Below are 26,903 nucleotides of genomic sequence, written 5' to 3'. Positions count from 1 at the left end.
CACTGCCCGGCTCCTCGGATTCTTCGGGAGCCAGAATCCCAAATTTTATGTAAACCCCCTTATGCTTACGTATTAGCAACTAAAATATATATTTTTATATTTTATATTATATATATGTATATATATACATATATATGGGGGTGGGCACAAGTAGGCCTACAGTGGTTCATATGGAAGTAGACACGCAGTTATGATCATTACAATAGCTTTCTTAACCCAAAAGAATGTCACAGTGCAACTGTGGACCTACTTTTGGCCACCCCGTGTGCATGTGTGTCTGTGTGTACACACACATGTACACACACATATGTACACACACATGTATAAAGCACTGTTGCGGCAGATTGTATCTTGCAACAGCGATTGCAGCAGCCCCTCCCTCTCATGTGTTCTCCCATCGAAAGAGGGGCCATGCTCCCTCCCCCTTGAACCGGTGGGGTGGGGCCTGTGACCACAGCACAGTGATGCTACGGGACTTTCTAGGCTGTGTCATGGTTATGGGTTGAATGGCGTCCTCACAAAAGATGTGGACGTCCTGCCCTGGCCCATTTGGCTCAGTGAATAGAGCGTCAGCCCGCAGACTGAAGGGCCGCGGGTTTGATTCCGGTCAAAGGCATGTGCCTCGGTTGCAGGCAACCAGTCGATGTGTCTCTCTCACATGGATGTTTCTCTCTGTCTCTCCCCCTCCGTTCCACTCTCTCTAAAAACCATTGGAAAAATGTCTGCGTGAGGATTAAAATAAAAAACAAACCCAGATGACTTCCTAACTCCCAGCATCTGTGAATGGGACCTTATTTAAAAATAGTCTTGCTGGTGATTGAGTCAAGATGAGGTCATTTGGCTCTGATCCTTACAAAAGGGGAAATTTGGACACAGAAACAGATACGCAGGGGAAAGAGGGCTGAAGGCAGGGAGAAGGCCGCGTAAAGACAGAGCATCAGGGCGCGCCACCGGGAGCGAGAGGGCGGCATGGAAAAGAGGCTCCCTCACAACCCCCAGCAGGGTCCAACCTGCCGTCAGCTTGATTTGGACCTTTTTTTAAAATATATATATTTTTATTGATTTCAGAGAGGAAGGAAAAGGGAGAGAGAGATAGAAACATCCATGAGAGAGAATCATGAATCGGCTGCCTCCTGCAAGTCCCCCACTGGGGATCAAGCCCACAACCCAGGCATGTGCCCTTGACCGGAATCAAACCTGGGACCTTTCAGTTCGCACAGGACGATGCTCTATCCACTGAGCCAAACAGGCTAGGGCTTGATTTGGACCTTCTAGCTCAGCCGTGGGCAAACTACGGCCCGCGGGCCAGATCCGGCCCGTTTGAAATGAATAAAACTAAAAACAAAAAAAGACCGTACCCTTTTATGTAATGATGTTTACTTTGAATTTATATTAGTTCACACAAACACTCCATCCATGCTTTTGTTCCGGCCCTCCGGTCCAGTTTAAGAACCCATTGTGGCCCTCGAGTCAAAAAGTTTGCCCACCCCTGGTCTAGCTCCTGAACTGTAACTGTTAACTCCCCCAGCTGGTGGTACTTCATCGTGGCAGCCCTAGCCTTTCGGCCGGTTCTCCTGGGCATTTGATCTTGGCACATGGCTGCCGCCTCGAGCAGAAATCCACGCTGTTCCACGTGGAGAAGCCACACACAGGTGTGCTGGCTGCCGCCCAGCTGAGCGTCCCGCTGACGGGAGTGGAGGTTGCCCAGGTGACTCCAGCCCCCGGCCACTGAGTCACACCCACCCCACAGCCCGCCTTTAAGTCTTCTCAGCTGCGACCGCTTACATCATGGAGCCTGGACTTCACTTCTCAGAAACGCCTCTGACCTGGAGCAGGGGCCTGGGCCCGGGGCAGCGTGCTGCCTGACACAGACTCGTCATTGTTAGCTGACCTGACATGTCTTTGCCTTCAACCACAACTGCTTCCTGGAGGGCATCCAGCTCGGGGAGGGGACAGAGGGCTTGGGGAGAGGAGAAAGCGAGCGTCAGTCCGGGAGGCATCAAGCATCAAGCTGGGGAAGTGTAAATTAGCCTTGACAATGGGCTAGATGAGTTATTGTTATGACTCAAAGGCTTCCGCAGGGGCAGAGGAAGGGCACACACATACACACGCGCACACACGCACATACACACATATAACGTGCATACACACGCAAGCCAACAGGATACTGACCACTCCGGAGACGAGAAAACTCTGTGGCCGCCGTGATGAGCTTTGACAATGACACCCCGCCCCCAAACACGTGTATCTGCACCTCTTCTCCATTCTCGCCACAGTCAGAAGGGACACAGAGATGCCAGGCCCTTCTCCATTCGTGGCAGCCATTGACTCAAGACACCATCCTGTAGGCTTGAATGTGGGAGCAGAAGTGTCCGGTCGGGGGGCAAGGCGGCTACCTTGCAAAGCCCTTCCTTGCGAGGAGGCTCCCACGGTGCGCCCAGGGGGCCGGGAAACTGTAGGGAGACCCCCGAGTCAGGCAGAAGTCCACAACATCAGATGCTCAACCCAGGGGTCTGGGATTTGGGGGGACCCCGTGCAAAGGGAGGGAAGGCCTTGGGAACACCTCAACAAAACGCACAGGCACAAGAACCCACTGACGGGAGGCACTGTTCCTTGAAGCGCTGGGAACGTCTGGGCGACGTGTCACATCACATTGGGACGGACAGGATGCTGAGTGATGCCTTCAGCTCCGGTCACCATCCTCTCCCCCCCGGGCCATGTGCTGAGCTCCAGGAAGGAATGTCATTGGGGTCTTTGGTGTGGATGTGGGCTGGGGAGGTGGGGGATGAAAACAGGGGGGGACACAGCTGTGGCCTTGTAAGCGGGTGCGTGGGGTCTCGGGGACGCAAGGTAGGACCTTCCCAGGCAGGTGGGCATCGTCTGCTCGGTAAGACGGTGCCCATCTCCTCTAGCGACCTCCCCTTGCCCGCCCTGGGGTTTTCTCATCTGAACATGGGGACCACGTGGGTACCCACCTCATGTAGTTGGCCTGATCACTCATGTAGCGAGACCACTCCCACTGCAGCCAGAATCTGCTTCCTTTCCTGCCGTCTCGTGGTTTTGTGGCTAAAACTGCAGGCTCCGGGCCTGCCTGCTTAGCATTTTTCAGTCTAGGAACCGGATTTAGCTGTGCCATCTCGGGCAAGTTATTTAGCCTTTCCTGTGTTTAATCTGAAAAATGGGAGTGAGATGCGGAATCGGAGCCTAGGGTGAAGTACTCAACGAGCCACAGTGACCGGCCTCCTCCGGGCTCTTACTGAGGCCACACGTGCCTGCAAGCTGGCCTCTCGGGGAGAAGAGGAGCCTTCTCTGGGCACAGACAGACCCCCTTCCCTCACCCTCCCCTCACTCCCAGTCTCTGGTCTCACCTTCTCCTCGGGGCCCAGGAGGCTGCCCTCCAGCGGAGAGGATGACAGAAAGTCCTGGAAAGCCCGGGGGGCCTGGCAGACTCCTGTATCAGGACCGGGACTGCGCCTGCAGATAACGGGCTCAGTTTTTCCTTTTAGCTCAATTCTAAGAAACACTGCAGGGCGGGCCCACTCTGTGCCCGAAGATGCGCAGCAAAAACATGGTTCCAGAAGGTCACCTTGGGCCTTTAATTTGGAGACAGGCTGGCGGCCATGTGGGGAGCCCCCATGGGGTCCCAGCTTTATGCTGACCTCTGACCTGCATTATCTAACAACCTCACGCCAACTACATGAGGTGGGTACCCACATGGTCCCCGTCTACAGATGAGAAAACCCAGCCCCATGGAGCTCAGGTGACTGCTCTCAGGTCCTAGAGGGAGGCCGGGATTCGAGCCCAGGACCGTCTGACCCAGGGCCTGTGTCCTTGTCCCGATCTTCTGGCCCTCGGAGCACCAAGAGGAGATGTCCGCTGAGGGGCCAGGTTCGGCTCTTCCACCTGTCGTGGGGACACTGGTGGGTGAAGCTCTGGGCTGGAGACGTCTGGGGACCACACACAACATTCCTTCCGGGGTCCCCACTTCCGAGACTCCCTGCCTTTGCTGAAGTTCACGCTATTTGGCTGCGGAGCCCAGAGCTCCGGTTACATGGTTCTCCCCCATCCTGTTCTCCCTCCCGGATAAACAGGACACTGGGTGTCATCTCCCACCTTCGGGATATGTCCCCGCTCAGTGTTCAGGGGCCGCGTGTTAATAACACGACGATGCACATGACAGACAGGTGGGGTGCGGGGGGCCTGTGCCACCTGCCCTTCCCCTGGCAGAGGATGGAGGTGACACCACAGGACCCAGAAGCCTCAGTAGGACTTAGCAACAACAAACCAGTACCTGGTCCCTGGCATTGGACTTGGCAGTTCACAGAGCAAGGCCATGTGCTTCGTCTCCCGCGATCCTCAGGTGACCTCCTGTGGGTCCGGACTGTTACCATCCCATCCCCCCCACAGACAGGACTCAGAGAGACAAGTGCATGCTCAGGGTCACCCCACCCAGGTGTTCTGACCCCACGCCTGAACCCCTTTCTAGTAACTCATGGCTCTCTGCTCTGCTGCTGCCCCTTGACCCACATCATCACCTTCTCAGCCCTAACTCAGCCTGCTGATGCCTTCTGCCCACAGTCCCAGCCTGCTGAGCGGCCTCTCTCTCTCCAGTCAGGGGCCCACTGACACAGTGCCTCCCTCACCCCAAGCCTGGGAACGCCATCCTGGGAATATGTGTGACCCTGTAGATGGCCCGGCAAGCTCATTTGGAGAGGTGGAGGAGGGGGGAGTTACCAAATGTAGCTCAGTTTGGGGCTGGGGTTAGGCGGGAGAAGGAGGGACTCTGGGGCTCAGGACACGGCTCATTCATCCATCCAGCCGACATTCTACATGGAGACTCCAGTCCACATGGAGATTCAAACACCAACCAGCCCTGGCCTGTGTGACTGGGTTGAGCATCATCCCATGCACCTAGAGATCGAACATGCCTGGGTTGTGGGTTCGATCCCCAGCAGGGGGCGAGCAGGAGGCAGCCAACTGATGTTTCTCTCTCCCTCTGTCTCTCTCTCCCCCTCTCCCTTCCTCTCTCTCTAAAATCAATAAAAATATATATTTTTTTAAAAAAAAGCAATCGGACACCACACCATCCTGACTCCAAGGAGCCGTGGGTGACCTGCTGTTTTACTCTCGGGGTGGACTGGCCGCCCCAGAGCCCTGATGCACGTTAACCCCCTCACAGGAGGGCTCATGGCTGGGAGCCTGGGTGGTGGGGGGCCTTGTCCTGACCCCCAGGTCAGGGATCCTGGGGGTTTTCCCAGGCTGCTGGGCAGACGTGGCCCTGCCCACGAGGGGCTCCAGGGGCTTCCCAGGAACAGGGAACTGAGGAGTGAAAGCCTCTGCCCAGCGGGTGGCAGTGAAAGGTCCGGGGTGGGCAGGGCGTAAGCTCACGGGGGCTCCACTCCAAACTCTGCCAACAGCAGGCCCTGGGGACACCCTGAGGTGTCCATCCAGGAGGGACCATGTCTGACGACCTTGGTGGGGGGAAGGTTGGGGGTGGGGGACTCGGATAGAGATGGGAAGTCGCAGAGCATTTGTGTGGGAGGGGCCTTAGAGATTAGCTCATTCCAGACAATGAAATGTCCTGCCAAGAGCCAGGCGTTATGGCCTCCCGCATTTCTATAAGGAAATAGGATGACCCCCTGGAACGGATCCTGGTGGGGCTGGGGCAGAACCATTCGAGCTCCAGGGCCCAGAACCCCGCGCTAACACACGCTGGGAGGTAGGAGGCCCCTGGGGTTGTAAGGATCACGTGTGCCCAAGTTCAAGGGCTGGCCGGGCACCTGGGGCAGGCAGAGACGTGTGCCCAGGCCTAAGGGCTTTAGAGGTCAAATGACACCAAAGCTGCAGCTGAGAACTGAAATCCCTGTCCGGAGTCAGGGGCTTAGAGCTTGCCTGAAAGTTCAAGGTGGGTGTTACTTATGCAAGCGGCAGGCTTTGTTGTTGCTGCTGTTAATTTGCCCTGCTTACCGATAGAGCTCTAGTCTACAACTTCGCCTCAGTGGATGCCTAGGAGGTTCCCAAAATTCACAGGCCTGGGGTCCCAAATCCCAGAGAGAATGAGCACTTTTCTTCCAGTCAAGCCTCCCACCGGCGTCCTAGCAGCGCAGGGAAGAGCAGCTTCTAGATTCTAGAAGCATCCGAGCTCCTTCCCTGGGCAGCCTGTGCCCACTGTGGGCCTCCTGAGGTCTGGATCCGGCTTCCTACAACCACAGGCAAACCGCAACGAACGCTCAATGTTGGCGGAAGGGGCCTCAGAGGCAGAAGCTCAGATCCAGGAAGAGCGGAAGGATCCCAGGGAGCGCGCAGGGCTTGGTTCTGGGGAATCTGCTCAATTGACAGGTAATCTAACCGCGAGGGCCAACCCAGACACCTGTGGAAAGAACAGATTACCATCAGCGAGCCCTAAAGACAAAACACTTGGTTTTAAATGTGGGGAAAGAGAAGGGCGGAAGTGCCTCCGAACCGGGACCTGGGAGTTTTCTTGGGACAGATAAGACTTGAGTTTCTAAGGGACCTGGGACCAGCGAATGGGGGAGGGGGACGGTGGGGCGGAGTGGGGGAGGGTTGACAACTAGCAGCGAAGAGGGGAAGGCACCAGCGAAGAGGGGCCCACTGAGGGTAGGAGGGAGCCCGAAGCGTGCACTACCTCCACCCCCCCCCCCCTTGAAACCCCAGTTGGGAGCGGCTAACTGCAAGGGAGCCTTGACGTGCTGTGCCCTCTCTCCTGGGCAATAGTCCACCGCGGGCCTCGGGTGGTGGGTGTCCTTTACAAATGGAGACTATTTCTGTAAAAAGAACCAAACCCAAGGCCTGCTTTTCATAGGAGGCGGACCCTGGGGCTCAGGAATTCATCGCCTTAGTGTCACTTGGAGGCCCGGAGGCGTGGCTCAGTGGTTGAGCACGGACCTATGAACCAGGAGGCCACGGAAGGATCCCCGGTCAAGGGCACATGCCCGGGGTGCAGGCTCGATCCCCAGTAGGGGGCGTGCAGGAGGCAGCCGATCCATGCTTCTCTGTCCTCTCCCTGCCTCTCTGAAATCAATAATAAATCTATTTAAGAAAGTTTCATTGGGAGAACTTGGCCTCCGCAGACAATCAGGCAAAGGGCAGTCGGAGAGGCGGGAAGATCAAAGACCGGCCACCTGCCGACAGCCTCCTCACCCCCGGCCCCTCCCGTTTCCAGGATCTGGGATGGAATCCAGGACCCAGACGGCGCCTCGGGCTCCCATCTCCGGTCTGTCCTGGGCCCAGGGGCGAGCAGGCGGGGTTGGGGGTGTCTGGTCGCTGCTCCGAAAGGGATGAGCCTCGGGAGTTCCACGTTGAGCCCCCCGGGGAGAGTCGCGCCCCAGGTGGTACTGGGTCCGGGAACGCAGCGAGGCGGGGCCCCGAACCCCTCTCCCCCACGGCCCAGGTCCCCGCCCGGGCCGCCCCACTCGAGCTCGGAAAGTCTCAGGCTCGCAGATTTGAACCGCGGAGGCCGAGCGGCTGCGCTGAGGTTCCCGAAGGCCATTGGCTGCGGCGGCGCCCGCGCGGAGGGTGCGGGGCGGAGGCGGGAGGAGCCTGGAAGGGGCGTGTCCCCGCGGCTACGGCCCTGGGAGCCGGGGAGGGAGCGAAACCGACGCGGGCGCGGACATGGGCTGGCTGTCCCCGCGCCTCGCGGAGCCCACCCAGCGGACGGCCCGGCGGAGCCCGCCCCGCGCTCGCTTCTCCGGGGACTCAGGTAGGCGACTGTGGCCGACACCTGCGCCCTGCGGGGTCCCGGTGCGCTCGGCGTGGGGGGCGCGCACCTCCTGGGGGACAGAAAGGATCGAGAAAGCCGCGATAGGGGGTGTGGGGCGGGGACCAGGGCGCCGAGACCCCCTCCTCCGCGCCGCTGCTTCTCACCGCGCCCGTCCGTGGGTGGCTGGGCCGGGGCCGAGGCCGGGGCGGGAGTCTGGCACCCTGTGTCCGAGGAGAGCGGGGTTTGGGGGGGAAGGCGGGGTGGCGGAGAGCCGGGCGATTTCCTCTCCCCAGATTGGGGCTCCCCGGCCCGGCCGGAGCGCTGCTGGGGTGGGGTGGGGCGGGGATAGGGGTGCGGTGGGACGGGGGCCCGCGCGTTAAGGGCACCCTCTGCCCGGGCGCGGGGTGTGTGTTGGCAGCAGCGTCGCCGCGCGCAGCCCGCGGTCTCCCCGAGGGGGGCGTGTGTGTGCGCCGAGTTCTCCATGAATAAAAAGCCGGATCATCCGCCGGCCGTGGCGGAGGCGTGCGCGCGCTCTGACCGTACACACACTGCAGCGCACGCCGGCCTGTGCCGCCGGCCTGGGCAAGGGGGGAAGGAGCCGTCTGGAAGGGAATGGCCGAGACACTCTCCCGCCTGCCCCCGCCCCCGACGAGCCCTTCCTTCCCCGCCCGATGCGCCCCGCCAGCCTCCTCGGGAAGGCCGGGAAGCCGAGGCGGGAGAGGCCGGCGGGGTGGGGCCGGGCCGCGCGGGCGGCCCTCGGGAGCCTGGGAGGGCGCTCCTGGCGAGGCCGCGGGCCCGGGGCGGGTGGCTAAGGACTTTATCTCCGGCTGGGGGCGCAGGAGCTGCGAGGGGGCGTCTCTGGCTCCGCCCCCTCCCTGGAGCGCCCCCCGCCGGGGGGACAAAAACGGTCCCCTGCCCTGGGGGCGCCCCCCACCGGCTGCCCTGGGTGCTGGGCCGCCGCCCGTGACTACCCCAGGCCCAGCGTGCCGGGTGGGAGCCGGGGGCGGGGGGCCGAGGCTGGGCGGGCTTCCTGGGAGAGGACCCAGCCGGAGCAGCCGGAGCCTGGGGTGTGCGTGAGACCCGGCCGGGCCGGGGGGAGGGGTGCCCTCCGCTAACTCAAACCAGATTCCCTGTGTTTCCCGGTGAGAGACGGCAGCGCGGGCCCTGGAACTTTTCTTTCTCTCCCTGGGAGAATGGAGGGGGAACACAATGCTTTTTCTTTTCTGGTTGTCACCGCTTGCAATCTGACCGGCTCCCACGGCCTCCGCTGGCGGCCACGGTGCCCATTCTTCGCCCTTGTGTCTGCGCTTTTGAATGGAGACAGGGTCCCTGAGCTGTGAAGCCCCTCTCCTCTCTAGGGGGTTTGGGGTGCTAGGGGAGACCGCCCCTCATCCTCGCCCCCCCCCGCAGCCATCTGGACCAGAGCGAGCCCTCCCCATTCAGCCCCGTAAACAATGAGCGGCCGTTGCAGGAGGGCCTCCCGCAAAGCAACTTTGCACAGCCTGGGTTTCTAATAACTCCCCGCGCCTCCCTCCGCCCCTTTCTGAGGCTGGGGTGGAGGAGGGGACCACCGCCAGGGTGGACTGGATTTTAAGAGAACAAAGAACAGGGCACAAAGGAAGGGGGAGCTGCGCTGTGGATCCCCCCAAAAGGGGAGTTTGTGGGGCCAGGGCAGGGCCCAGCCAGACCTCTCCCTGGTCTCAGGGTTCCCGAAACAATAAACGAGGCATCTGCAGGCCCCTGGTGAGGCTCTGTCCTCGTGGGGTAGCCAGGACCCCCGCTGTGAGTGTGCCCCGAGTGCGGGGGTGCCCTGGGGTTCCAGCTTTCATCCGCTGCCCTGTGAACAGCATGTGACCAGCAGATTAGAGTGGTTTATCTCCTCCCAACTTGGACTTCACCCCTGCCCTCCTCCTTGAGGGCAGCTGCTCCTTCCCACAACAGGGGTTCAGGGCATCTTGGGAGGTACCCAAGCTCCTTCTCCTGTCTTTCCAGGGTTGGGGGCGGGTGTCAGTATGAAAAAATGAGCCTGCTCCCAGGAGGTGGCGGTTTGGGGGAGTCCCAGCCCCTCTGATACATCTGAATGTACGGGCCCTGGCCACTGACGGCCCTGGCCACTGACCGCCGAGTGCTCCTGTCCTCTTTGCTAGCTGCGGCCTCCCCTTGGAGCGTGCCCTTCGTTTTCTGGGATTTCCTCCCTTTTCTGGGATTTCCGCCCTTTTCCCCTCATTCTCTCCCACACTCATTGACTGGCGCTGATGTCCAGACCCAGCCAGGAGGCCCACGCAGATGAGTCTTATCTACAAAACGGCGGCGCAGGGAGCACAGGCAGAAGTTGATCTGGGAGGAGAGGATCTGAGACCCTCTGGACACGTGTCGGGAGCTTTCCCAGAAGGGCCTGGGCTTGGCTCTGGCTCGGAGTCCTACCTCCTCCCTCCACTTTTGAGTGGTTGGCTGATTTCTGTGGCCGGGACAGGCTGTGCCTAGGTGTGGCAGGCAAGGTGTTAGCAGCCTCTCTCTCTCTCTCTCTCTCTCTCTCTCTCTCTCTCTCTCTCTCTCTCCCGCCCCCCCTCCCCCTTGGGTTGGTTGGGAGTGGAGGCTCCCAGGCCAGAGCACCCAGGACTGCTGCTGGGCAGTGACTCCAGCTCCTTGGCCGGACTTCCCACAGGCTCCGAGGAGCTTGTCCCCGGTGGGGGAGGGAGGAGTCTGTCCCTTGGAAGAACAGGATCTGGGCTGATGCCAGAGATAAGGCTTGGGCGGAGGGAGGGAGGGACAGGGTTGAGCAACTGTGCCCTGGAAGCCGAGAACGCTGACCCCACTCAGGTCTCCTGACCTGTGTACCGGAAGGCTCTTCTCTGACCTTGGGACGAGGAACCAGACCCTGAAGGCCAGCCCCAGCCAGGACTCCCCCCAGGCCCGCTCTGCACAGGGACTTGAGTGTGTGGTTAGACGTGGCCCTTCTCCGCTTGCAGCGCCTTCGGAAGGAAGCTTAGCCATTGGTCTCCCACGTTCCCCGAGCCACAGCTTGAAAAACGCGTCTTGGGGAGCCCTGGGCCTCCTTCCGGTGAGTAGCACCGGAGGCTCCCCCAGGCCCGGCCAGCTTGCACTCGGGGCTCCAGGCCCGGTAGCAGCCCTGGCATCCGAGCCCTCCTTTGCTGGGAATAGGGCCCTGGTGGTTTCCACCAGCCGTTCCCTAAAATGTTGCCCAGGGCCCTAGCTGGTTTGGCTCAGTGGATAGAGCATCGGCCTGCGGACTGGAAGGTCCTGGGTTCAATTATGGTCAAGGGCACATGCCCAGGTGGCGCGCTCGATCCCCAGTAGGGGGCGTGCAGGAGGCAGCCCCTCAATGATTCTCATCATTGATGTTTCTATCTCTCCGTCTCCCTTCCTCTCTGAAATCAATAAAAATATATTTTAAAAATAAAAAAAAATGTTGCCTAGGTCCTGCAGCATCCAAAGGGGACTGGTGCCCCCCTTCCCCATGGGGTTCATGCTCAAATGACGGGGGTAGGGAGGCTGAGAGCACAGAGAACCCGGGGGCTGGCAGTACAACTTACGGGCACCTGTATGAGAACCTGGTTAGGTCCAGAGGACAAGGCTGTATTTTTGGGGCGTTGAGCGTGCTGAGGTTTTGTGTATTATTTGTTGCTGGTAGTAGCACCCATGGGCCCCCCAAAATCCTGAGCTGTGGAGGAGAACTCTTCTTCTCACCTCCACCTCATTTATCCGGGTCAAACTGAAGTCAGAGTTTCAGTCCTGCCTTTGAGAATGGGCCCCTGCATTGCCCTGCGTCCTGGCAGGTGACAGGTGAAGAGACGGGGAGGGAAGCCAGAGGGGGCTGCAGTCTGCACCTGGGCTCCAGAAGCTTGGAGCACCCCTCTCCCCCGCCGTGCATCCTGGGGACCCCCATGGACGTGGAAAGGGTCAGCCCTGGAGACTTTGGCTTAGTGTCCTCAGGCAGCAGTGAAAGTGTGACCCAGGTCAATAGTGTGTCCTTAGGGGAGTGACAATGGCCAGAGCGTCCCTGGAGATGCTGGAATTTTTCTCCTACTTTTCAAGGGGTAGACACAGGGCAGCGGCGGCGGAGAAAGTGCCGTCCAGCATCATAGCCTTATGCGCTGGGGTGCTGAGGGCTTGGCATGCATTAGCTTATTTAATCCTTACGCTAAGGCTCCGGCATTCATAATGTCACCAGTCACTTTGAAAGCTGGTGAGGAAACGGAGGCACCTTGCCCAAAGGGGCTGAGCCAGCTCCAGTAACCCGGGGAGTCTGGCTCCAGGGGTCCCTGCTCTTCAACCCCCAACCCCTGCCCCCTTGTATGCTCTGGCTGGACCAAGACCTGCCAGATTTGCTGCCCTCTCTGGAGAGGGTGCAGGTCGCCCAGCCCCCCTGGAGTCCCCAGAGTGTCCTTCTAGTCCCGACTCCTCAGCTGAGCCCTGAGAAGCGAAGTGAAACCGACCGGGCCTGGCAGATCCGATTTCAAGCCCAGCCGCTTCCTCCTGAGGCCCTGGGCAGGAGGGGGAGCCCGGCCACGCCCGGAGGAGGGAGCCCCAGCTGCGAGGGGACCGGGAGGCCGTAGGCCTTCCCCTTTCCTGGCTGTCCCTCTGGTGGCCTGTGCTGGGGGTGGGAGGGAAGGAAGGCGGGGAGAATGCCTCTCCAGGAAGAGCCTGTAAACAAGCGAAGTTGCAAATATCCTTGAGTCACTGGCTCTTCATTGGCTTGACTTCTGATTTGTCGCTTCCTGTCACTCCCAGGTCCCTGCTCACTCCTTTCCCTTCCCTTCCCTTCCCTTCCGAGCCAGGGCTCTGGGGTGAGGAGGGAGGTGGATGCAGGGACAAGTGAAGGAACAGTGGGGGGAGAGGCCCATTCCCAGCCCTGGAGGGGTTCCCTGAAGGGGGAGGGGCGATCTGTATTCCCCAGGACTTAATCTGTACGTTCCCTGGAATGGTGTGGGATGGGGTGACCAGACCAGAGAGATTTTAATCTGAAATTCAATGCAAAACTATGCGTCCTGTGGGTGTTCATGCATCCGTAACCTCCATCGGACCTCAGAGGCCTGGGCCCAATGCTGTGACCCTCCTGAATCAGGCAACCTGGACTCCTCCTGCTCTGCCCTCAGCAGTCCTGTGACTCGGGCAGATCACTGAACCCTAAGCCTCAGTTTCCTTGTGTGCAGGATGGGAGTGATGGTAAGAACTCCGGGGGATTGTTTGGAAGACTGTATGAGCTGAAGCCTTTCAAATGCGAAGACAGTGTATCCCTTGTAAACTTTTTTAAGGCAGTCCAATCATCATAAGGCGCAGAGTCAAAGCTCAATGACTTCGTTCCCTTTCTCATACTTCCTCCCGGACCCGTGGGGGGCGCGGGGAGCACGTGTCCGCCTGGGGTCCACGGGAAGGGTCCAGGATGCCATTTCCCAGAGGGGGTTCCTCCGCACCCCGTCTGGGTAGCTATCAGAGCCCCTCCGGGAGGTGTTACTCCACAGCTCTCATTTCTCACGTTAAGAACTACCGACAGGGGAGATTAACTTGAATGTGGTACTTAGCCGCGCGCATCCCAAGTATTGTCATTGCACCATGTAATCAGAAAAATATTAATGAGATAGTTTACATTATGTCTTCATACAAAGGCTTCCACATCCAGTGTGCATTTTATACCCATAGCGCGTCTCAATTTGGATGCTCAATTTCGTAGGCAATCAGAACTTGGAGTTCCTAAAATGTACCGTTGAAAAAGTAGATTCACATACTCGAGCTGTTTTAGACATACTTGGGATTTCCATTTACTAAATCAAGCATCAATTTTTACATTTAAAATAAGTAGAATTAAATAATATAAACGATTGAGTTCCGTAGTCTCACTAGCTACACTTCAGGTACCCAACAGCCCCGTGTGGCTCGTGGCTGCTGTCCTGAAGAATAAGGTTAGATTATCACGGCAAATGCCTGAACCTCTGGAGATGTCCCGAGTCAGTGGTATTATTCAACATTGTATTCGCAATTTTGGCAAATAGAACAATTTAAGGATGAGGAGTGGAGGGGGCAGAGTTACTATTAGTTGCAGAGGATGCAAAGCCATCTAATCATCAAGTTGATTAGGGCCCTGGCTGGGGTGGCTCGGTTGGAGTGTCGTCCTGTTTGGTACTCGGAAAGGTCACAGGTTCGATTCCCGGTCAGGGTGCGTCTGGGAGGCAGCCGATCAATGTTTCCCTTTCTCTCTCCCTCAACCTCCCTCCTCGGGGGAGGATTAAAAAGAAAGGTTGAAAGCTAAGGGGAGGATGCAAAACCCATTCACAACAAGAGACCATAAAATAACCCAGAATAAACATGACAAGAAATGTGTAAGACTCGGAGGAGGAAAGCCCACAAAGTTTAATGGAGAATGTCTGAATAGATGGATATGAGGACTTGATGTTGTGCTAAGGCCTGTTCTTCCCAAGTTAATTTATTGTTTCCTTTCAATTCCAATGTAATCCCATCAGGATTTCTTTTGGAACTTAACATGTTTCTAAAGTCCATCTGGAATAGCAAAGCCCAGAAAATTTTAGGAAAACGTTAAAGGTGGGATATTACCCTACTAATAAAAGAATTTCACATCCGATACTTAACTCACGTAACAATTCAGTAAAGAATCGGTAACATTACTTTTTGTTACATTTTAATTTTTTTTATTTTAAAACCACCCACAATCTTACAAGCCACAGGCCTCTCTAGTTTGGTGTACTACATTCTAGATTTGTTTTTCTGAGTAGTTTTAAATTGCCTGACAGTTTTCGAAATGAATATTTTCATAAAGTTGGGAGTGGGCGTGTCTTTGCTTCAAGATATTAAAGCCAGAGACCATAAAACAGATTTGACTATGCAAACATTAATAAGCGCTCTCTGGGAACGAAAACAGCCACATCACCATCTGTGAGTGGGTGGGTGATAAATTTGCAACATCTTTGCAAAATATGACGGTCAAAATGGAAGTAGCTTGCTCTGGCCGGTGTGGCTCAGATGGTTGGAGCATCATCCGGTACACCAAAAGGTTGCAGGTTTGATCCCCGGTCAGGGCACGTAGGGAGGCAACGTATCTCTCTCGCGCGCGCATAGATGTTTTTTTCTCCCTTTCTCTCTCTCTAAAATCAATTTTTAAAGTTCTCATTACCCTCATTAGTAAACAAAGACATGCAGATTACAAGTGAGGGTGGTGGTGATTGTGTCCATCCCGTGTTAGTGAGACTGTAGCTTGGTAAAACCTTCTGGAGAACAAGTCAGCAAGAAGAAGCCAAAGTAATTCTACTCACTTGGAAGGGTGCACCCTCCGGAAATCGTTAAGGACTCGAGCAGACGTAGCTGGAAGGATTTTTGTTACAGAGTTCAAACAAAAACGAAAGAGCCTGGCATTCACCTGGGGCCCACTGGATGTAAAATTTAGGCTATTAGGATTTAATCTCAAATACTGTAACATGATTTACTAACATGTTCATATTTTCACCCAAATGTAAACAATGGTTGGCTTTATTTATTCACCTACAGGGGGAAGCACTGCTTGTCCCATAAAAGGGGGAAATGTCTAAATCGCCACTCTGCAATAGAAGGATCGTGTAAGCCCCCTGGGGAGCTGACATTCTTAATAGCTACATAAAAAGTAAAACAAATTAGGTGACTAACATTTTATGTAACCCATTATATTCCAAACTAGAGGCGCGACGCATGAAATTCGTGCAAGGGGGCTCGGCCCTCGCAGCCCCGGCTTCGTCCAGATGGTCGGCCACCTGGTCTAATTAGCATATTATACTTTTATTGTTATAGATATTATCATCTTAACGTGTAATCAATATAAAAATGTGAATGAGCTGTTTCACATTCTCCTTTTAGTATAAGTCGGTGTGTACCCTTCGGCACGTGTCAATTTGGACCGGCCACCTTTCGGATGCTCTTTAGCCACGTGAGGCTGGGGCTGCCATATCGGACAGAAGGAATAAATTATTTAATAACCTCTAGAGACCAGCAGAGAGTGGAAGTCGCTGAGAAGGTCTGGCCTGGACTGTTTCTTTCTTCCCTGTGCAGTGCACCCTCGGAGCCCTGCCGGACAAGAGCCTGGTGCCGTGCTTACCTGGGACAGGCCACACCCCTCCCCAGTCACACGCCTGTCTCCTGCCTCCCAGCAGCCCTGCCGGGGAATGAGTGCGAGCTGCAGTGGGAAGCAGGTAGTGAAACCAGGGCCTGTTCACTTTCCTTTTCTTCCAGGAAGAGGGACGGACGGAGCAGAGAATGTTTATTTATCTCCAGGAAGTGGGATGTGCCAGAGCGTGTGACTCGCCAGTGGCACCCCTGGGCCAATGGGCCAGGTCTGGGTTGGCAGGCAGGCGGGGAGGGTGGAGCACGCATGGGGCCCCGGGGTTGGGAGATTTTCGGGAGAGCGTTTGGGTTAGGGTTTTGGTCTTCTTGGCAGGTGGAAGTACCAAGGCTGGCAGCTGGAGTGGGACAGGCATGGAAAACATTGGCAGCGTGGCCTCGGGCCAAGCCCGCTCCTAACCATGTGGGGAAGCCCAGGCTGCTGCCTCAGGGCGGAGCGGCTCCTCGGAGCAGGAAGCTGGAATGAGATCCAGGTCAGGCAGGGCCCATCGGAGCCTGGAGCACCCCCTCCCTCTGTGTGCACGTTCTCAGCTGTGGCCATTGAATAGGCCGGCGCGGGGTGACCTCCTACAGAAAATGATGTGTTTCAAGGGCCCACAGAAATGGGTCCAGATTATTGTTTCGTAGCTGTGGGAACGAGTGAAGGAAATCGCCCTGTCTGAGCCTCAGTTTCCCTTCCTGTAAAATGGGGGCATGCATTTACGATGTCCCAGCACTGCCTGGTGGGCAGCTGCTTCTGCGCTCGGCCAGGTGGTCTGCAGCATGGGGGCGCTGGCTGTCCTGTGTGACCCCCGCCCTTTCTCCTTTCCTCTGCTCCCTGCAGCCGTCAGGACGCCTGAGCTGAGGCTGTAGAAGCCGCAGAAGTAGAGCCTTCACCCACCCACAGTCTCTGGGATAGCATCCCACCTCGGGTTGCCCGTGGGGGAGGCTGGCCTCCAGCTTAGAGCTTCAGTGTCACTGGAAATGGGCCAGTCTCCGGGGTGGGGGTGGGTAGTCATCTCATCTCCTGCTCCGTTGAGGCGGCTCGGGCATCAGGAAGCAGTTGTTGGGGAGTGAGTTCTTTCGGGGGTGTCCTCGGCCCCCTGTTTTCCCCTGACACGGTGCATGCTGTAATGAACCGCCTTAGGGGTGTGCACGAAAATCCACTGGGATGCGGGCAGGAAACCCCAGAACTCAAAAGACGTCGCCTCGCATGGGGTGGTCCTGAAAAGGGGGAGACTAAGCCGCATTCACCGATGCGTGGCGTGACAGTAGACACAAATAACCTGTAAAAACAAACGTATGCATGTGTACTTGTAGACGTATGTTTATTCACACGTGAATTACGTGTTCCAGGTTGTTTATGTGCTGTGGCTATTAGCCTGGCTAGCGCCCTGGTGTGGGAACACAGTCCTGGCATCAGTCCATGGCCTAGGGCAGTGATGGCGAACCTTTTGAGCTCGGCGTGTCAGCATTTTGAAAAACCCTAACTTAACTCTGGTGCCGTGTCACATAGAGAAATTTTTTGATATTTGTAACCATAGTAAAACAAAGACTTATATTTTTGATATTTATTTTATCTATTTAAATGCCATTTAACAAAGAAAAATCAACCAAAAAAATGAGTTCGCGTGTCACCTCTGACACGCGTGTCATAGGTTCGCCATCACTGGCCTAGGGCAATTCCCTTAGTTTAGTCTCTCCGTCTCTGAGCGTGTGGTCGCTCCACACCCCGTGTTTTAAGGAGACACTGACACGGGTAGACGCACGGTGGCACAGGCTCAGTAATAGTGGTGATCATTTCCCGTCCTGAGCTTTTTTTTTTTTTAATTGTGGCTGTTTGGGCTCAGATGCAAACAGACACTTTCAAACTCGAGGGTTTCGGGTGGAGCAGGTGGAGGAGCTAAACATTCTGCAGAGCACTAAAGTCCGCCAGCAGCACAGCACAGCCCCACGGGGGGTCCCCGCGAGGGCGAGAGGTGGTTCTGTGGGCCAGGGCGTCACACCGCCTGCCGTTCCCGTCGGCCATCGGGCCTGTCGCTGGTGGAATAAAACACTCTTCCGCCTGCTGGGGACTTCTTATCTTCGCAGGATAAGGCTGCTGAGCTTTCCAGGAAGCACCGGCTCTTCCCCTGGCGACAAGAGCCGAGTCCCTAGCCTCTTAGAGCCGTGGCGGGTGTTACCCAGTGCCTTGCACAACCCCCTTTTGTTCCAGCTGACAGACCTGGTAGCAGAATGCCTCCCCGTTCTGGCAGAGTTAAGTTCCACCTGGTTGTGGCGTGTTGGTTGTCCCAGAGAGAAAGGTCCATGGCCCACCAGGCGAGACCCACCCCTGGAAAAGGGCGCCGGAGTCCCCTTTGATTCTGTCCTTTCTCTCCTCCTCCATCTGGGCCCTCGCAGCTCCCGGTGTCTCTGCCTTCAAAAAGTGCCCTGGCCCGGCCGCCGTGGCTCAGTGGTTGAGCGTCGACCTCTGAACCAGGAGGTCGTGGTTCGATTCCCCGGTCAGGGCGCATGCCCGGGTTGCAGGCTCGGTCCCCAGTGTGGGGTGTGCAGGAGGCAGCCAGTCAGTGATTCTCTCTCGTCACTGATGTTTCTGTTTCCCTCTCCCTCTCCCTTGCTCTCCGAAGCCAATAAAATATATGTATAAAGAAGCAGAAGCAGCCTGGATGACCTGCCCGCTTAGAAACTGCTGCTGGTTGCCGTGTGGCCGGGCCCTCCATCCAGACGCCTACCTGGCTTACGGAAGGGCAGGCCCTGGGTCCCTGGGCCCTGGGTTTTCACTCTGTTCCTCAAACGTCACCAGCTTGCTCCCACTCCGGAGCCTTTGCCTCTGCTGTTCCTCCCACCGAATGTTCTGGACGAGCCTCGGTTCCTCTCATCCTTCTGTTCTCAGCTCACAGGTGCCCCTTCATCAGAGGGGCCCCCAGCCCCCCGACTCTCACCCACGCTTCATCTCCTTGTTTCCGTCTGGACAGTGAGGACTGCGAGGTGCCGTTCTGTTTGCCTGTTTACAGCCTGGCTCTCTACCCCCCACCCCCACCCCACCCCCCCACACACACACACACTCTGTTTGGGGAAGGCAGGGGTGTGGCCAACCCTGTTTCACTGCTGTGTCTGTAGGGCCCAGAGGAGTGTGGGAAAATGGATGGGTATGCAGTGAATGAGAGAGAGTGGGAAAGAGTGAGGCAGAGACGGAGTAATGAATGGCCCAGCCGGTGTGGCTCAACCTATGAACCGGGAGGTCATGGTTCGATTCCCCATCAGGGCACATTCGAGGGTTGTGGGCTCAATACCCAGTAGGGGGCGTGCAGGATGCAGCCAATTGATGTTCCTCTCCCTTCCTCTCTGAAATCAATACAAACATCTTTTAAAAAAAGAGAGAGAGTAATGAATGAAGCCTCTTGTGGTCATTCTGAGCCACAAATGACGCCATGCCCGAGGCCCCTTCTGTCCAGCCACGCTGCCTGGTGCTGGTATCGGGTGGAGGGTTGGAACAGCCGGGAACCTGTGGAGGGGGCTGGGCAGCAGTGGGTGTGCAGCATGTGTCCTGTGTGTTCTGGGGTGAGCTGCGGGTCAGCTGGAGAGTGGGAGGCCTGCTTGGCTGCCCCAGGACTACCTCCTGCGTGGGCCAGGCTGCCAGGGACAGGCCCCTGCCCGGGACTTGGCCTGCTGTGTGCCTAGTGGCTGTAGGACAAGCTGATGGGAAGAGCCAGTGTGGGGGGGAGGGGGTGTCTCTGGTCCCAGGATGGGATTGGAGCGGAGCTGAGCCCAGGGTGTGGGCTGAGTGGACCAACCAGGGGGCCTGGCCTTCAGTTGCTTCTGCCTTGAAGGAATGTTCTGTGGTCAGTGGGGCCGAGGGTAGAGGAATCTGGTTCCACCAGAGGCCGGGAGAGGCGGAGAGCTGTGGTCACTGCCAGGAGAGTGGGATGTGGCTTCCGGGGTGGGTGGCGGTGTCCTGCCCAGGACCGGCTCTGGGGAGTGGCCGCCCTGGCCTCTGAGGCCCATTTCAGCCACTTCCCCAGAGCTGAGTCACGGCACTGAGCCACACCCCCTCCCGGAGCCACGGCTCCCTTGGCAGCTCCCCTTGTGGGGGAGGGAGGGTGCCCGGCCTCCTGAACTTGGCCCCACGCCTGGCCCGGGTCACCTGCTTGTATTTGAACCTGTGTTCATCTCACCCCCACATCCTTCTGTTAGACCAGTGGTTCTCAACCTTCTGGCCCTTTAAATACAGTTCCGCATGGTGTGACCCAACCATAAAATTATTTTCGTTGCTACTTCATAACTGTCATGTCGCTACTGTTATGAATCGTCATGTAAATATCTGATAAGCAGGGTGGTCTTAGGCGGCCCCTGTGAAAGGGTCGTTCGACCGCCAAAGGGGTCGTGACCCACAGGTTGAGAACCGCTGTGTTAGAAGCTTAGGATGAAGTCGTCACTCGGGGGCCTAAAACAGCCCCATGCGTTCCCACCCGCCCTCAAGCCTGGCCTGTCCAGTCTGCTCTCCAGCTCTAGGGTCACAGGGCCCCAGCCCCTCCCTGGGACTAGTAGGTCCTGCAGCCCCTCCTTACTGGGCTGTGGGACCAGCTGGGCCCCACCTCTCGGGACCTTTTCGTGCTGGATACGGAAGATGGTTGGTTTTGCACAAGCCACAGAGAGGCCAGACCTGTCTCTGCCTTCTTGGGGTGTCGGGCCCTGCAGGGCCCTGGGTGCCCGCGGCTGGTCTAGGGGTTTCCCTGCGGACCCGTCACTCCGCTGCATAGCCCTGCCGGGAGGGTGTGCTCCGAGGAGACCCCCTGTCCTGTGGCCGTGTGGCCGGGGTACCCGATCCCTGTGGGTGGCCGCAGGGTCCACGTCATCCCGCTGAGCCCTGGGCAGCTGGGCCTGCGGTTTCCCTTTTGTTCTCTAACAAGCACTTGAGATCGGAAACCACAGGCTGCAAGTTGCTTTCTGGGCCTGGGGATTCCTGCCCATATGTCGAAACCCTCGAGGGACTCTGGGCGTCATGCCCCTGTTCGCACCAGTCTGACTCTTTATGTCCCCTCCCGCCCCTCCCCCTTTTTCTCTTCCTGTTTGTTCACCGGCTTTTTTTTTCACCTGCGCGTCCTCACTTCCAGGCAGCAGTTCTTAGACCAGGGGTGATGCTGTCCCCCAGGCGACACCTGGCATTTCTGGGGACATTTTGGTTGTCACGGCTGGGGAAGCAATGCAATTGGCATCGGATGGGTCGAGGCCTGGGATGTTGCTTAACATCCTACCGCGTACAGGACAGCCCCGCCGGAGGAATGATGGGGCTCCACTGGCCAGATCTGCTCCAGGGTTAGACTAGAACTTTCTCCAGGGAGCAGCCGGGCCCCTCCCTTCTCCGGACTCCGCCCTCCCCAGCCGGAAGTGGGGAGGGCTGCTCCTTGGGTATTGGCAGCTGACCAGGGACGCTACCTCCCGGAGGCCTGGAGCACGGGGAAAGAGCTCTGGGCCCGGAGCAGTGGTGAGGGGAGGACCCCACGGCCAGTGCCCTTCATGTGTCTGATCTAGGGGCTCAGCCACCTATGGCCCACAGGCCAAATCCGGCCCGCCGCTTGTCTTGGGAAATGAAGTTTTATTGGGACGCAGCCACACCCGTTCGTTCACATGGAGTCCGGTGCTGCTTTCCTACTGCAGAGGCGGTGCATAGCTACGGCGAAGACGCTGTCAGGCGCAGAGCGGAAATCTCGACTGTCGGGCCCTCCGTAGAAAATGCCTGCCAGCCCCGCCGGTTTGGCTCAGTGGATAGAGCGTTGACCTGGGACCTGGAAGGTCCCAGGTCCGATTCCGGTCAAGGGTTATGGGCTCGATCCCCAGTGGGGGGCTTGCAGGAGGCAGCCCATCAATCACTCTCTCTCATCATTGATGTTTCTATCTCTCTCTCCCTCACCCTTCCTCTCTGGAATCAATAAAAATACATTAAAGAAAAAAAAAAGAGACCCCGTTTTGGGGTGGTTTCTAAAAAAAAGAAAGAAAGTGTCTGCCAGTCCCTGGTCTGGCTGCTCCCGGCTCATTGTTGAGAGGCCAGGTCCCAGGGCGTGGGCGGCAGGAGGGTGCAGGGTAGGGTAGGAGAAGCTGCTTTTCCTGGGGTTGGGTGGGAGGAAGAAGAGAGCGAGGAGGGAGAGCTGCCCGGCATGGTGGGTCATGCCAAGGCCTTCCGGCACGGCCCTCACCTGGCTCTGAGCCGGCCAGGTCCCCTGTGCTGGCGGCAGGGCTGCCCTGGGGCCTGGAGAACTTTGCTGGAGTGAGGAGCAGCGTGACCGCCTTCGGGGAGGAGGGGCACTTGCTGGAGGGGGGAGCCCTGAGCCTGGCCTCAGCAGCTGGGCCCGGAGGAGAGCGTGGGATGGGGTTAGAGGACACAGAGAGGTCAGGCCGGGAGCCTGGAGCCGGGCTGTCGGCGGAAGCGAAGCCAGCACTGTCCCTGGCCTCGAGAAGGCGAAAGGGAGACACTCGGGCTGGGGAGGGGAGGGGAGGTGTTTGAGGCCAGCTGTGTCATGCACTAGAACAGCGGGCACCAGCCTTTCGGACCTCAAGGACCACCAGTGGCCCGTGGACCACCGGTTGGCGACCGCTGCACTGGAAGGTGGGATCCGGCGGTGAGCAGGCCTGTCGGAACCCTCTGGAAGCTCCCATCCCAGGGGGGGATTGCAGTCCGGCCGGCAGGGGTGGGACAGTGTAATGTGCCTGCTGCGGGGGAAGGGGGGGTGGAAGGGGAGGAGGCTGGCAGGACTCTCTCTACCTGGCTAAGAACGATCTCCCAGAAGAAGGGGCATCTCGGTGGAGCCCTGAAGGATGCTGGGTGAGCCCGGTGATGGTATCCCAGCGGGGACTGCGTGTGTCCAGTCCTGGAGCCCAGGAGAGGGCCGGGGCAGAGTGCGGGCATAGGGGAGCAGCGAGCGGTGACATCGAGTAGGGATGCAGCGACCGATGCTGGACCAGGGCATCTGCCCTGGGGAGTCCGGTAGGGCTTTGTTTTAGCTAATGGACTAGAAAGGGACACGAGCAGCAGGGAGGCCTGCTGGGCTGATGTCGGGGCAGGTGGGATGCGGTGGCCTGGCTTGGGGGAAGTAGCGGGGGCTGGGAGGGAGGGAGAATTTCGGGTGGGACACCCACGGGTTGAACTTGGCACGGGGGAAGGATGGGCCTGCAATGAGGGTGCTGTTGAGAACGGTGCTCTTAGCAGGACTGGTGACCCAGAACCGCCCCTCACCCATATATTTTGCTAAGTCCCTGCGCCCATCTCTCCCCACCCTGCTCGGTCCTATGCTGTTGGGTTTAGCATTTGGGGCAGGTCCCTCCTGAGGGAAAGGGGCCCGGTTGGCTCCAACAGTGAACTTGAACTTGACCCTTGCCAGGAGCTGCCTGGGTGGTGCCTCATGCTTTCAGGCGGCCCTTTGCCATTCCACAAATCCCAGGGAGCTGGGTCATCTGAGGTCCCCACCTCCTTGCACCCCTAGTGATTAAAGAAATTGGGAGAGAGTCTCCCAGTCTTGATCTCCCCCAGGGGCAGAGGGTGGATCCTTGACAAAGAGCTTGGGCCCCACGATGGAGACATCGCAGGCGGGATCCTCCTCTGAGGGACACCCAGCAAGGACTGCAAGGCTGGGGAGCTGGTTCAGTGAATCCTGCAGCCAACCCCACCCCAATTCTGATTCAGAAAGTGAGCCGGGCCGCCCACGTGGGTTGAGGTGCCAGGCAGCAGCGCCCTGGGGCCTGTCCTGTCCTCTCCCTCCTCTGAGGACGGTGACTCAGGTTGAGGTGTCCACTGACTTCACAGAGATCGAGGTCAGACAGCAGGAAGAACTTCCCGCGTGTCTCCAGACGTGCTGCTCAGAGGAGCCGAGTCCTAGGCTCCAGTCTGACTCTTTCCTTCACTGCTTTGTGGCCTCGGGACTGCACCTCCACCTCCTTAAATGCGGTCCTGTTGGCTCTGGCAGGATCCTGGCTGGGCCTGGGCGGAGGTGTGGAAGGCGGGGCCGGTATAGTCCTTTGGAAGAAAGCTCTCTCTCTCTCTCTCTCTCTCTCTCTCTCTCTCTCTCTCTCTCTCTCAGGTTTCAGGGAATGTGTGTCTGCGGCTCCTTGAACTCCAAACAGCTTTGCAAACAGCAGTCCCCGCCCCTGAGAACCTGTGGGTGAAGAAAGAGGGTGGGGTTATAGCTTTGATTGCTGGCTCCTGTCCTGTTGTTTCTTTTGGGTGGGAGCTGGGGTTTGAATAACAGCCCCGGGGCTGGCAGATGGGCTTTTGTGCAGGAGGCCAGCCCAGGTTAACCCTCTCCTGCTGTTGTCTTCTTGCAGCTCTATGAGCCCTTCCTCATCGCCCCCTCCACCCGCCGGACCTCACATCTGACGCCAGCCTCACCTGCAGCCTCGGAGGCCCTGCCTCCCCCCCTCGGGCACGATGCCCATCCTCAAGCAGCTGGTGTCCAGCTCCGTGCACTCCAAGCGCCGTTCCCGCGCGGACCTCACGGCCGAGATGATCAGCGCGCCGCTGGGCGACTTCCGCCACACCATGCACGTGGGCCGGGCGGGGGACGCCTTCGGGGACACCTCCTTCCTCAACAGCAAGGCTGGGGAGCTGGAGGGCGAGTCCCTGGACGAGCAGGCGTCCACCTCGTCCTCCAAACGCGGCCTCCTGTCCCGGAAGTTCCGGGGCAGCAAGCGGTCGCAGTCGGTGACCCGGGGGGACCGGGAGCAGAGGGACATGCTGGGCTCGCTGCGGGACTCGGCCCTGTTTGTCAAGAACGCCATGTCCCTGCCCCAGCTGAACGAGAAGGAGGCCGCGGAGAGGGGCGCCGCCAAGCTGCCCAAGAGCCTGTCGTCCAGCCCCGTGAAGAAGGCCAGCGGCGGGGAGGGTGACCCCGAGGCCGCCGGGGTGGAGGAGGGGCCCCGGCGGCGGAACGGGGCCACCTCCCCCCACTCCCTCGACCCCCTCCTGGACGAGCGGGCCTTCGGGGACCTGACGGATCTGCCCGTCATGCCCAAGGCCGGCTTCGGGCTGAAGCACGCGGAGTCCATCATGTCCTTCCACATTGACCTGGGGCCCTCCATGCTGGGCGACGTCCTGAGCATCATGAACAAGGAGGAGTGGGATCCAGAGGAAGAGGATGGCGGTTACCACGGCGACGAGGAGCCGAGCAGTCTCCCCAAGGTTCCCCTTTCTGGGTCGGGGGCCCCTCTCCCGGCCAGGCAGGAAGGCAAGGCCAGCCAGGACTCGCCCCCGCAGCCCCAGGCTCTGCAGGACGAGGGGTGGGCGGCGGCCGCCCCCAGCCCCGGCTCCGCCCGCAGCATGGGCAGCCACACCACGCGGGACAGCAGCTCCCTGTCCAGCTGCACCTCGAGCGTCCTGGAGGAGCGCAGCCCCGCCTTCCAGGGGCCGGAGGGGGCCCGGGCCGCTCTCCCCAGGCAGCCCGACAAGGAGTTCTCCTTCATGGATGAGGAGGAGGAGGATGAGATCCGAGTGTGAGGCCGGCTGAGGTGGCTCCCTGCTCTTGGCCCTGTCTCCCTGCCTCCAGCCCACCCCCTTCCCGTTCAGGGGCAGCCAAGAGCCTGGCTTCTGCCACGGACCCTGGGCCTCACGGATGAGGGGTGCTGGCCGAGCCTGGGGCCCGGGGAGGACTTGGGGAGCTGGCCCTGGTGCCTCACATTGCCCCACAGCCCGGCCTCCCTGAGCTCTGTAGGATGGGACGGGGCTGTGTTCTTACAGCAGGAATCCTTTTCCTTTCCTCCACGTTGGCCTCAGATGGCTGCCAGATGTCCACCTGAGTTCCCGCCTGCCGCCTGCACCGGGGCAGGTCGGCTCAGCTGCGACCTTTGGCCAGGACTAAGGACACGGCTCTCCTACCACCCCCTCCCCTCTACACCCCCCCCCCCTCCCCGAGCTCTGCTGTGGCCTGACAGTGACTTCCCCCGGTAAATGTGTGTCACGGGAGGCATGGGGTGGGCACGCGTCCCGGCCCCGCCCTCCCCCGCCTGCCCCAGCACAGGAAGCCTGGATCCTTGGAGTAAAGCCGGACTGACAGCCCTGAACACTAACCGCGGCCCCTTCCCAGGGAGGAGGACAGGGCGGGGAGCCGAAGCCCTGGGCTTCTTGAATTTGGGGGACGGGGCCTTGCCCGAGGACACTAGCAGACTGTCGCGGCCGCGCAGCTCCGTGGGTTTCTTGTTCGCTCTTCCTTGGTGGGTTGCCGTCTCCCTGGAGCAGCATCAGGAGCAGCGACAGATCTGCCATCAGAGGGAACATCCTTTCAGACACTTTACTCGGTGCTTCCGAACTTTACCTAGAATGGTATGGGGTGCGTGTCTGCGTGCAAGTCCCCCTCCACCCATAGCTGTTAACAGCGGAAGGCATCCAGTGTATTAGAATATTTCTGAAAAATGACTTTTTTAAAGTAATATATCATTCCTGGCGGGGGGGAGATAAATGCTTCTTTTTTTTGGACTGAGTTATTCCCTCTTCTCCCCGCTCCCCCCTGACGACTTCTTCCTTTCCCAGGCCTCTTGCCAGCTGCTGGGGCAAGGGCCCTGCGGGTAGAGGTAGCAGGGTGGCCAGATTTAGCAACAAAACAAAAGGATAGTTTTTCGGTATAAGCATGCCCCCTTGCCATACGGAACATGCTTATATTAAAAAGTTATTTGTTGTTCCTCTGAATTGCAGATGTCAGCCGATGTCCTCTAACCCTGCTCAAGGGGATTGCGTAGGAGCCCGGGTGTGAGTCCCAGGGTTAACTGATGATGGCTTTTCTGTCCTGGGAACAGGCTGACCCACCGCCTCTGTCCCCTGGCAGCCAGTGGGGGCGGGGCTGGCTGCCACAGGATCCAGCCGGGGTGGGTGGGCGTGGCCGCTCCAGCCTCCCATTTTCTGCCAGGTCCTGACTCAGACACTAACTTGTTCCTGGTCCCAGTGCCCTGTGGGTGCTTGGTTTCCAGTAGTGCACCCCCCCCTCCACTCCCCCGGCTGCCCCTGAGCCCCATCCAGATGGCGGTCCGTCCCAGATTCTGAACTGTATATTTTTTTCATGAAATTGTTAAAACAGCAAGGCAACAATAAAAAAGCCCTATAGCA

The 26,903-nt window shown here is 58.5% G+C and overlaps 1 protein-coding gene across 1 annotated transcript; it reads left to right on the top strand.

Moving 5' to 3' along the window:
- Positions 1–7,611: 7,611 nt before the first annotated feature.
- CDC42EP4 (CDC42 effector protein 4) lies at positions 7,612–26,903 on the top strand. The gene is made up of 2 exons (XM_081108840.1): positions 7,612–7,720; positions 24,137–26,903. The coding sequence occupies exon 2, from the start codon at positions 24,240–24,242 to the stop codon at positions 25,302–25,304; it is 1,065 nt and encodes a 354-aa protein (XP_080964966.1). The 5' UTR covers positions 7,612–7,720; positions 24,137–24,239; the 3' UTR covers positions 25,305–26,903.

Source organism: Myotis nattereri (assembly GCF_964212035.1).
Source record: "Myotis nattereri genome assembly, chromosome: 16".
In the NCBI taxonomy this organism is placed as follows: domain Eukaryota; kingdom Metazoa; phylum Chordata; class Mammalia; order Chiroptera; family Vespertilionidae; genus Myotis; species Myotis nattereri.
Note: the sequence above shows the minus strand (reverse complement) of the source record. Positions and strands in the feature narration are given on the sequence as shown.

Bases quoted from the DNA above. Each gene is read 5' to 3' on its own strand.
- CDC42EP4 (XM_081108840.1), top strand. From the start codon at position 24,240: ATGCCCATCCTCAAGCAGCTGGTGTCCAGCTCCGTGCACTCCAAGCGC.